At 36.4% G+C, this 12,695-nt stretch overlaps 1 protein-coding gene across 15 annotated transcripts in view; it reads right to left on the bottom strand.

The window, feature by feature from the left end:
* Positions 1-2,192: 2,192 nt before the first annotated feature.
* Positions 2,193-12,695, bottom strand: part of CREM (cAMP responsive element modulator) — a 76,834-nt gene continuing 66,331 nt past the window's right edge. For 12 of the 15 annotated variants that reach the window (XM_043966527.1, XM_043966531.1, XM_043966525.1 and 9 more), the window contains 2 exons: positions 10,667-10,823; positions 2,193-2,758 (listed from right to left, as the gene is read on the bottom strand). In XM_043966527.1, the coding sequence (XP_043822462.1) occupies positions 2,614-2,758; positions 10,667-10,823 (302 nt within the window). In that variant the 3' untranslated portion in view covers positions 2,193-2,613. The remainder of the gene's footprint in view (positions 2,759-10,666; positions 10,824-12,695) is intronic. The other 3 variants (XM_043966529.1, XM_043966534.1, XM_043966536.1) reach the window with 1 other exon arrangement.

Here is a 12,695-nt window from a genome sequence, read left to right as displayed (position 1 = left end):
TTGACATTTACTAGCTGTGGGACCCTGGGCAAGTCACTTAACCCCAATTGTCTCACCAAAAAAAAAAAAAAATGAAGCTTTCCTTAGATGAATACCAACTTAAATGATCCTAAACTCAATGACAGAGAATTTGTATTCTTCTTATTATATCATCTCTTTCCAGTTCTAGTAAAAAGTCTTCTACTTTTTCTGTATCCCTAGGAGTGGCTACCCCAATTATGGGCACATAGTAGACAGTTAATAATGTCCAATGAATGAATAAATGCAAAATACTCCACTTTTCTTCACTTGAAACTTTGAGTTTTCTTTTTTCTTTCCTCTTTCTTCTGCTTGTCTTCTTTCCTCACTTTATTTTTCTGCAGGAGAAAAGACAAAAAGTATGATAAGATGACACGGAGGACTTGGGGAAAGCACAAGGTTTTCTAGAGAATACATGAATAACAGGTCTTAACTCTCCTACTTCCTGGAAGTTGGAAATATACAACATGGGAGGCAAATGTCTCCAAAGAGTACAAGAGCAGTGATATCTCTTTTTCTCTTGCTGGGCTATGTACTAATCACTTCTATGAACTAAAATTAGAGCAACATTTAACCAAGGGAAACCTGCCATAGCCATTCTGATTTAGAATACAAAAGCAGACAAAATAGGTCATTTCTAGAAAAGATTCTTGATCCTGGGAAAACTTTACTTTTTACTTAAGGAGATGATGTATATAGTGACAATAGAGATTTAGTCCTATAATCTGAAGTGGCTGTTTATTAAAAACAATTATTTTAATAGATGAAGTAGGTAGCAGGTGAAATGTAGACACAGACAACCTGTTTTTACAAACATAGTCCTGATATATTGAATTTGTAAATCTTGATGAGTCTAACCTGAATGTACTGAAATAGAAATGTTTACTAGACTTTGAAGTACTTTAGAATAACAATAAAAACTGCTTATTTAGGGCTGCCTCAACGGATAGCAAATATTCAGGTAAGAATCCCATCAACAGGATAGCTAGGTGGCTCAGTGGATAAAGCACCAGCCCTGGATTCAGGAGGACCTGAGTTCAAATCCAGCCTCAGACACTTGATACTTACTAGCTGTGTGACCCTGGGTAAGTCACTTAACCCTCATTGCCCTGCAAAAAAAAAAAAAAGAAGAAGAAGAAAAAAAAAGAGTTCCATTAACAAGAAATCTCCAAACCTTTTTGACCCTTTCCAGGGAAAGGCCTATTCCACAGCATATATACACATATGTGCAATATATATGTATATACATACACACACACATATACACACACACATATAACTTCTTCAACACAGATCTTCTTCTCTGTGTGTAGAGCTCCACAGGTCTGGATCAGATGAGATAGCTCAAATAGTTCCAGGGAGAAGATCATGGCATCATGTAGAAATAGGTCAATATGCTTTGAGGTGCAGATGTTCGATTTTTAGCAAGAAGCACTTAACTGGTTCCAGAAGTTGAAAATGTGTTGTAATATAACTGCTGATTATGTAACATAAAACTGACGCTAAAAACTTCAGCAAGATCTTTTATATTACACCATAGATTAAAAACTGTAATAAGTGTTTCAGATATTTAAATGAGCACCAAACACTACAAAGTGTAACCAACATGGTTCTATTAAAAACTATCTTCAACCATGGCATTCAAGGACAGCAATACAATATTTTCTTCACAAAGCAACTAATATAAAAATCTGAAAAATGCCATAAATTCATTTATGAGTTACTATTCTCATATAAGTATGTAATCAGAACATACTCTCTATCAACTACTTCCTGAGGTATTTTTGGTGGTTTAATTTTATTGTACTGTTGGATGCATTATCTCTCATCATCCTTTCCTAAAATGATTTTAAAAGACCTGAAAAATATTTTATTGCGTAGGACACTATAAGTGACACAAAGAGTGGAAACTGCAAATATGTGGCAATGGAACAAGTCTTACAAATATTGCATTTTAAGAATTTGTTACATACATTTTTTACAGTTTGTCTCTTTTAAAAAACTGAGGTTACAGCTAAGAGTCAACAAAGTACAGTAAAGCATTTCAGGAATGTTAGAAATTATAGTATAAGATGAATGATACAAAGGAAAAAAAAGCCATAATTCTTGCCGGCTATATATTGTATTGCCTTCAAAAGCAACTGTACATGTTGTAATCAGTTCATAGCGTAAATATTTCTACTAATCTGTTTTGGGAGAGCAAATGTCTTTCAAGGTTTCAAGTTCCTCTATAAGCTTCTTGTTCTGAACTTCCAGCACTGCAACACGACTCTCCAGACATTTTACATATTCTTTCTTTCGACGTCGACATTCTTTAGCAGCTTCCCTGCAAAAAGCAGAAGCAAAAAGGGCAAACAAAAAACCATTTGCATGCTATTGGCAAACAGATTGAAGAAAGCTCGGTATAACTGTGTGATCATGGTTGCATTCCAAATTTTGGAACAACACTCCCAATTCAGTTTCAAATACTAAGCCAAACTGGATTCCCAAGGGTCACAAGTGTCCCTTCCACAAGTCCACCTGGCAATTTGTAGAATTGCTGCATCTCATGCCTTGATTAGAGTTCACAGTAAACAAGGTCCAAGTCAAAGACAGTTACTCTGCTTTATGGCAATAAAGATCTTTGAGGGCCTTGAGTTCCTCAATGAGAGTCTTGTTTTGGTTTTCAAGAACAGCCACACGATTTTCAAGACATTTGACATACTCCTTCTTCTTCCTGCGACACTCCCGAGCAGCTTCCCTGGAACCAACACAAGGCAAATGACTACAGGAACAACTCCCAGCACAACAAAGAATGGCTCAATGAACTGTTCTTCTGCCCCCCAGATTCAACAGCCACTCAAACCTGGTGCAGATTCGTACAAAACCGTACAACAATGACAACCAAGCATATGCCTTTTATAAATGACTGTAATACAACAAACAACTACATTCAATTTGCCCATCATCTGTGTCAAAACTGAGTTTTCATAGGACATATGTTCCATAGTCACAGTGATCAGATCAATAAATTGCTTTTCCATCACACAAAACAGTAAGACCACATTGCCAACTGCATTTCTATATGTGACAGTTACATTTCCTTTCAATTCTCCTGATTATTATTATTATCTACCAGGAACCTCATAATTCTATCATCCTGAATTGAATTTTACTTGATCAATAATGCTTAGAAGAATTAATCTTCAGAAAACCTTAATAAGCACCACTGGTAGAGGTATTAAACTCTAGGCAAAACGGACAGGTTCAACTGCCTTTATCAAAAGATAAACAGTTTTTCAGCTGCAAAAGACAACATGTATAAGACAAGTCACAAAAGTACATTTTTTTCGCTTAAGGCCCAAGTGAAAGGATACTACTACTGAAAATAAGAGAAATAAGGAGTGTGCGGGATGAAACACAGGGCTCATCATCCTAGGCAACTGAAACACAGTACAGGCTGAAGAGCAAAACAACACATAAATAGAGGAGAAAGCTGCCAAAATAACTCACAAGGGAAGGTCAAAACGTTTTTCTATGATGACATGCATTTAATATCCATTATACTTCATTTAAAAGCACCTGAGGCATCCACGAAGAAAAGCAGCCAAAGCAACAAGACAAATAAAAAGGAGTTGGTTATTTTCACACAAAATGGCCACCAAAAAGTATAGAATAAAGCCAACATTTCCCTTTGTGAGGCGGGGGAAGCAAATGTTACACTTAACTCCTTGCAGAATTAAACCCTATGATAGCAAATTCTGAAATATTCCCCTTCTTCCTTTACATGACAAAAGTATATTATCTTAGAATAGCCTTGTGCTTTGTAGCATAGCTGTTACATGCTAATTCAATCCATCTTAATAAGACAACTTTGGAGCTATTTTTATTTAAGAAACAATATCTGGACAGTTGTGCCACATGTATATAACATGAAAAATGTTTACTCTAACAATAATTAGAATTACTTCCAAACTTGATTTAGTGTAAATGTATCTCAAAGAATAATCCTGGGGGCAGCTAACTAGGTGGCACAGTGGATAAAGCACTGGCCTTGGATTCAGGAGGACCTGAGATCAAATCCAACCTCAGACACTTGACACTTACTAACTGTGTGATCCTGGGCAGTCACTTAACCCTCATTGCCCGGCCAAAAAAAAAAAATTAAAAAAACAAAACCAAAGAATAATCCTTTAAGGATCTAATTTAAAAGACTGACTACTAATTCATGAATATTTCTGTTTCAGGCAGTAGACAGATTCTCCAGAGGAATCAGCAGTTACTACCCTCAATGAAATACACCAAAAAGAGCAGTGCCTATTTTCTAGCTTAAAACAATAAAAGCAATATATCAAAAGTTTTCAGTCTTCTCAACTGGTTAGAAGAAATAGAGAAAATTGGATTTCATCTAATAAAAGATGTTGATTAATATAAATGATACACATTGTTAATTTTAAAAGAAAATCAAGCTTATTCATATACTTGCCAGTTATAAAGGTTTTTCCAACTATCATCCCCACTAGGACTGAAATTACCTCAGGAAAGTCAAAGTTCTCATAGTATAATTATTCTAAAAATTACAGATCTGAAAGGAAGCTAATTTAATAATATAAATGAACAAGAGTGAAATTTTAAAGCTCTTAACATATAGTTTTATTCATTTCAAAAACAATCCTATTTCCTTTTTTCCTTGCATATGCTTTCATATACTTATATACACTATACTTATGAAAGTCAGAATTTCCAAGCACAAAACTTTTGAATGATCTCCCCAGTAGATAGTATGTATTTAAATAATGCTTAGATAAGGAAAACACCTGTTATACCTATTTATAGATGGCTCAACTTTCACACACTGTATGTCTACATTTCTCCCCTGAACCTTTGCCATCTCCTCTTATGCAAGAAAAATACATGGCAAGTAAGCAAGGATGAGAATACTGGAAGAAAAGAAAAATGGCCCTCAGTTTAGTAGAAAAGTAAATGTATGAAAAAAATTGTTCGTGGGAAAGCCACACGAGAGCGGGGAGAGGTGGAGAGCAAGAAGAGATAAGAAGGAAAAACCTTCTGAAGAGTTTTTGGATTTGGATCATGAAGTACAAGTCTATCATCTAAGAAGATTTATGCATAATACATGTGTATATTATATGTATGTGTGTGTGTGTGTATATACACACTTTACAGACCTCCTAAAGGACAGTGACCCGAACTGAAAGCAACCTTCACAAAAGCACAGATCCAATCCAAAGGGACCCCCGAGAACCTTTACTCCTATCCCTTCATGTTATGAAATGTTAGGAGACTTGCCCTGTGTCATACAAGTAGGACGCAGCAGAACTCATATTTGAACCCACATCTTCTGGCTCCAGACCAGAGCCCCTTCTGCTGCGCCATGCTGCCTGAAACAGTCAGTTTTATTGCAACACAAGTAAGACCAGCACAAGCAGGATCCTGCTTATGTGACAGGTTTTCAGGAGTACTGACCACCAGAGAGGCCCTCACAGGAAAAAAAAAAATGCCTCCTGTTCCAGCCTCTCTGATACCTACATCCTCCATATTTAACTTCTTTTCTTCCTGATACTACAGGTACTAGCATTAAGATACTAAACCTTACCCATCCACTTCTCAGTATCAATGAGCTTTTGTGTCCCCAAGCATGAAATATAGGGCTTGGCTTAATAAATAAATGCTTGATGACTAACTGATCTATCTGATGCCTCAGGAAAACCTCAAGAATTAATGAAGATGAATAAGCTGACCCTTAAGGTAACTATAAGAAAGAAAGAGAGAAAGAAATAAAGAAAGAGAGAGAAAGAAAGAGAAAGAGAAAAAGAGAGAGAGAGAGAGAGAGAGAGAGAGAGAGAAAGAAAGAAAGACCCCCTCATTTTGATTAAGATCACAAGCTTCCATGGCAAATAAGACAAAAAAGATCTCTCCCAAATAAGTTTGGCAGTGACAGGAACATACTACTGTCTGAAGTTCTTTCCTTTTAAAACTGTTAAAAGTTTAAAGGTGCTAAAACCAAAGGTGGAACATGCTGAGCAAAACAAGTAATGGAAATCCTAGTTTCCCCTCAGGGCAGCTAGGTGGCAATGGGAAAGAGCTCAGGTCTTGGAGTCAAGAAGACCTGAGTTCAAATACAGCCTCAGTCACTAGCTGTGTGACCCTGGGCAAGTTCCTTCATCCTGTTTACCCCAGGTCATATGTAAAATGAGAATGAAATGGCAAACCATGCCAGTTATCTTTGCCAAGAAAACCTCAAATGGAATCACAGAGAGTCAGAAACAACTGAAATGACTCAACAACAACAAAGTCCCTCGTCATCCCCAATATGTTCTATAGGCCACCTAGACAGGAAGACAAAAGAGATGATGGGGTTCAGGAAACAAATCAAGAGCCTGGGACAGTGAGCAGGGAAAGGAGATCTATCTGTACATCCACTAGAGCTGGCTCACACTCCTGCTTATTCTCTCCCCCTATCATCCCCTCTATGCCAAAAGCGGAGCAGATAGTTCCAATTTTTGGCTGCAAATATCCCAAATTTTGAAAAAAGAATAGAATGAAATCTGAAGTTGTGTTATAAGCCAGTGACCTTGACTTCAATTTCTAACAAATTTCTAGAACAAATTCTCAAAGGAAAAGGTAATAAAGATGATTAAAAAAAAAAAAAAGGAGGGGTAAGCATAGAAAGTCAACATGACCACATCAGACCAACCCTCTTCCTTTGTTGGCAGAGTACTAGACTGGCAGATCAGGGGGATTGGCTGTCAACATAGCCTGTGGGGATTTTAAGAGAAAATGTGCCCAAGTCTCTCATCTGGTTCTTTTGGTAAAGAGAAAGAAAAGATGTATACTAGGCAAGAGTATGATTAGGTAGATTCAGAACGCGTTGAATGGCCAGACCCAAAGAACAGTTTGTCAATAGCTCAGTCTCATCGTTGAAGTTTCCAATCCAGTGCCCCAGGGAGCTGTACTTTGGCCCTAAATTTGTTTAACATTTTATGAAATAATTTGGATAAAGGCAGAGATAGTGTGCTTATCAAATCTGCAGATAACAAAAGGCTGGGAGGGGCAATGTAGTTTCAGAAAGGTATTAAAATGGCAGAACATTGTTCTGAGTAGTATAAGATAAAATTGAATTAAATTGGAATAAGCATAAAGTCATATACTTAGATGGGGGAAAACATAGCTAGTTCATCTGAAAAAGAAAATCAGGGAATTTTAGTGACCTAAACAAGCTTAATGAGTCACCAGTGTGATAAGGCAGCCAAGAAGGCTCATATAATGTTAAACTGCTGTAACAGAGGCAGAATGTTCTAGATTAAAGAAATGACTGCTCTGCCATATATGACATCCCAGAACCTAGTTCTGGTTACCACACTGAATGAAGGAAACTTCTTTGCTCAAGAGCATTCATGAGAGCAGCCAAGATCTTGAACAATGTTTTCAAGCCACTTTGAGAACAGATTGAAGGAATTTGGGATGATATTTAGCCTAAAGGCAACAGAACATGGTGGGGGGGGGGGGGACACACACATTGTAGCTATTCTCAAGTATTTGATGTGCAATTGAGGCTAAAAGGGATTAGATTTCTTCTTCCTGGCCCTGGAAAGATGAACTGGGGAACAATGGGTATTAGCTGCAGAGAGACTCCTAACTACTGGAGATTTTCAAACATGGAGATGGAATGGGGTGAACCAGGAAGTAGTAGGGGGGTTCATTTGTAAGACAAAATGAGACATAAAATAAGTTCATTTGTACATTTAAGTCATCAATTTGTCGAACTGTGTGTGGATAACAGAATAGTGTATTGGGATATCTCTCAAATTTAGTGTAAGCTATTAAGTAACACGGGACTATGCTTTTGAAAAAAAAATTTCTTAGCACCTAGCTAAGTGCTGTGAATATACAGGTACCTAATATTCTTGTTGAATGTCATTGTTACAGGTTTACAAAATAGCCTTACAATCATACTACTTTCTAATGTGTGCATCAAATGACCTCAGAACTATGTTGTTCATATCTTCCAGGACTCTGACAATGTAATTTAAAATCAATCAACCCACAAGCATTTATGAAGCATCTACATTGTGCCAGGCACAGTGCTAGATGCGGGAGAGAATAAGGAAAAAAATTCAACTTTCCCTGCCATCAAGAAGCTTACATTATATGAGACAAGAGGACTTCTACGTAACTAAGCGTATCAAGAATATATTCAAAAATTAAAAGGCCAGTTTGTGAGGGAGGGCACTTGGAACCGAGGGAAAATCTGCCAAGATTTCAGGCAGAAGGGGGTGCTGAAGGCAACAGCTAGGCAGGAGGCACAGCCAGTGGAAAGGAACAGAGAGGGGAGATGTGTAAGGAGCAGCAAGAAAGAAGAGAAGGCTTGGAAGGGAAAGGGGAGTTCTATTTTGGATAGGATAGGTTTGAAAAGTGCCAAATGACATTTGCTGATGAGACTAGAGTTCAGGAGATAACACTAGGGCTAGAAATACAGATCTAATAGATTTCTGCACAGAAATGATCATTGAACTGTCAAGATCTGATGAGGAAAAACGAGGAGAGGGCTAGGACAGAGCTTTGACATTCCCCTTCACCCAAAAGAAAAGGACACTGAGAAGAACTTGGACAAGGAGGAGGAAAACAGGGAGAAGAAAACAATCATGAAAACCCAAACCTAGAAAACAAAGTATGTAAGAGAGGGTAACCAACAGTGTTAAATGCTGCAAACGACAAGAAGTAAGAATAGGCTATCAGATGTGGTGATTAAGAGATTCTCTGTAACTGGAAAAAGTCATTTCAGTTGAATGATGAAGTCAGAAGCCAAATGACAAGGAGTTACAAAGTAGGTGAGGGAACAGGAGGAGGGGAAATCAAGTGAAGAGAGCCTTTTCTGTGAGTTTGGAAAGGAAAGAAAGGGAGAGAGGGGATGATAGCTGGTAAGGACATTAGGATTTTTTTAAGAATGGGGAAAATCTACACAAGAAGAAAACTAGCACATTTTAAAATTAGGTCTTCACAAAGTAACTGTGATTTTTGATTGAGGCCTATTCAAATTTCTAGGCTTTTTACCATGTTCAAAATTATAGATGCCATGGAACTTGAAAGATATTAAGATTCTAGTGGGCAGGTATCATTTCCCTGACTAAGTCTGAGTTTTCCAATGTGACAATATTTGTCCTAACATGAAAATAATGAGACTGGAGTCAACCAACCATTATAGTAGCATATCAATTTGTAATAATTGTTTTTACATGAATATATTAAATAGGGCTACTTATGGCCAATAATAACTACCACAAACAACATAGAGATGAAAACTTTTTACCACCTCACGTTCTTATGTCTGTTACTACCGTGAATCCAAAGGGAGTCTGATGAACACTGGTAGTGCTGCCGTGACAGTCTCAAATGTTTTGACGTGTCTCTGAGCAGCAAATGGAGGGTATGATTTCTAGACTAAGTTGACTCCTCTAGAGTCTAAACATACCCAAGGGAGCTTCTAGCCTGAGTCTAAAGGACAATTCTTTACATCCTATGACTATAACTATGGTGCTAATCAGAATAACCAAAGCCATGAGCTGCCCCTTCAGGCATGCAAGTGCTCGGTATAAACAAATGTATTTAAAATGGTCTAGGCACCCTCTGAGGAGCATCATAATATGATAAAAACTGTCTAAAAGGTTTCTGGGCTGTTATTTTGATTCTACATGAGTCTACTTCCCACCCTTCCACTGTTAAAAAATTAACCAATAATTTTTTTAAAAATAGAAAAGAATGAAATAGAAAAAATAGGGAAAAAAGCTTTTCAAAAGTTTCACTAAACTGAGAAATTATTTTCTCCCTTCAAATGAAAGATAAATAATTAATATATATTTATATTATACTGATATATTAATATAATACAAAATATTAATTAAACTTTCTTGTTTTTTAGAAAATGAACACACTAAAAAAATTCCTTTAAGAAAGGTGAAAATTGGGGGTAGCTAGGTGGCACTGTGGATAAAGCACCAGCCCTAGATTCAGGAGGACCTGAGTTCAAATCGGACCTCAGACACTTGACACATTCTAGCTGTGTGACCCTGGGCAAGTCACTTAACCCTCATTGCCCCCAATAAAGGAAAAAAAGGTGAAAATAATAACAGCTAACAATTACATAGCACCTTACAAAGTGCTTTACAAGTATATTAGCTCATCTGATCATCTCTCTCCTTTCTCTATAGAGTGGGGGAGATGAGTATGAAACACTATATAGACTGTCTGAGTTGATTATTTGTCACTTTTTGATTAACTACATTATTTTTCCCTCTTCCCCTCCCCAAGGAGTGGCTCTCTGGGAATGGAAAAATACATAACTGGAAATCAAAGTTAAATAAAAATAAACTGTATCAACAAGATCTTTAAAATAAAAATTTTTATAAATGAAGTTCCTCATCAGTTACAATGAAAGCAGTAACTGAACTTAGCAACAGCAGGAATGCACCTCCTGTTGATGAAATAGTTTAACAGCTGAGAACTCTGAACATGGGCCAATCTGATTTTCAATTGAATTGTAGAACAAAGATTTATGCGAATGTCACAGAATACTGCAATGGTAATATATATATATTTTTTTAAAAAAAGAGAAACTTTGTAATAGCTTCAAATTTTTAGTGAAACCGCTTACCTATTTTTCATAAGTCTTAATTCTCGTTTGCGGGTTGCCTCTTCTGCTAGTTGCTGTGGACTATGCAAACTTCCTGGAGAGGCGGCCATTACAACTCCCTGTGGCAAAGCAGTAGTAGGAGTTCGGATCTGGTAAGTTGGCATGTCACCAGTGGCTGCTGCAATAAAACAGAACATTATAAATTTTATATAAACAACTCATACTTTTCAATTTCATACAAAATTGACCTCAATGAAATGAACAGAAACATCAGACCTTGTTTTACAAGTTATAAGGGGCTTTTATTAAACCAAGGATAGCTTTGTAACAAATTTGTCACAGAGACATGCTTTATCAAATGAAAATTATGACTGTTAATTCATTTGTCATGTAACCTTAGTATTATACAGTACCTTTTCTATTCTCCAAAATGTTTTAACCATTCCCTGGAGTTTTAAGGCTTATGAAAGTGCATCATTATTTTAGTACTGCAAAATACTAATTACCTAGAAAGCTAACCAGAATCTTCAATTAATAATCAAGAACCTTGCATTTCCCATTTAGGAAAGAAACAAGTAGTTCCTACAGAGGTTTAGTGTGTATATGTTTGTGTGTGTGTGTGTGCGCGCATGTATACACATGCCTATTCATATGTGTATATACATGCATATGTATGTATGTAAATAAAATAACTTCATGTAGGTTTTCTGGGCCTCCTTAGTTCATTTGAAAAATGCTATTGGCCCACTGGATCTCTAAGATTTCTTCCAGCCCTAAATTCTATGGATCGAACTCAAGTTACCGATAAATTCATCAGCTATATCTAAAGCATGCAACTCAACAAATATTTAATGAGTAAATGAATAAATTAAGGAAGTATTAACAGCTTTGGGGGAAAGTACTATATAATGAAACTTCATGATGAACACTACCCTGGGGGAAAAACTTTACATAATCAAAAAATATATATTCATTATATTCTACTTATTAAGGTAAAATGTATGCTGATACATTTTGGATACCATTTCAAAACAGGTTAAAAATTTTCTGCTTTTCAGTTAACCTTCCAATTTACCAACGTAGAACATCCACATACCATCGGCTGTTCAGTTAACTAAGGTTTTACTGTAACCTAAAGAAAGCACTGAAAGAGTTAATGTGCCTCCCTCAGTGCCAGACATATTAAGAGGAAGTGAGTGAGGTACTAGAGAAATAGAAAAAAAAATTATCTACACCTGGTTTCTTTTAAATATACTTTATAGGTTTCTTTTTTGGATTCTTCACAAATTCCTAAGACGCATGAGTCAAACTTTAAGTACTTACTTCAAATAAGTCTTATTCTAAAAGTTTTCATATATTGTAGCGTAGATGAAATTTGGAATGAATTATTTTCATTGTAAGAGATGGCATAGTTAAATGATCTATACTACAATATGCATTGGTCTCTCTAATCAATAGATGGTTCTAGATGGTAGACTCTACTGACAGTTGCCACCTTAAATTAAGAACTTTTTGTAAAGCATTATCAATGTGCATCACCACAATACCCTTCCGTCTCTGTGCCATTGCTGTTAGACCCTAATCCAGGTAATATAACCTTCTCATTTAGATGATAAATTCTATAGGGATACTGATTATCTTCTTCATAAAGATGACTCCCAAAGAACCTTGTATATTGTTTCACATAAAATGGTCTGTCAAAAATCACTGACTGGTAGCTCCCATCAGGAGAATAATATGATCAAGATTAGAAATTATGTAGAAGGAATTAAAGGCAGAAAATTAGACAACATGCATTTATTCACGTACCTACTATGTGCCAGGAACTCAGCTAGGTGCTAAGAATACAGTTTGAAACATTCCTTACTCTCATGGAGCTTACATTCTGAGAGAAAATTTTTGTTTTAAGGGGATCCAGATAATCAATGCTTTAAGTAAATCAAAGAAGTAGAACGTTGTACCTGAAAAACTGGTCATTAATTCCAATTCTTTCATTTTATGCAGGAAGGAACTCAGGCCCATAAAGGATGAACGATTTGCCCAGTGTCCT

The sequence above is a fragment of the Dromiciops gliroides genome, chromosome 5 (assembly GCF_019393635.1).
Source record: "Dromiciops gliroides isolate mDroGli1 chromosome 5, mDroGli1.pri, whole genome shotgun sequence".
Lineage (NCBI taxonomy): Eukaryota > Metazoa > Chordata > Mammalia > Microbiotheria > Microbiotheriidae > Dromiciops > Dromiciops gliroides.
Note: the sequence above shows the minus strand (reverse complement) of the source record. Positions and strands in the feature narration are given on the sequence as shown.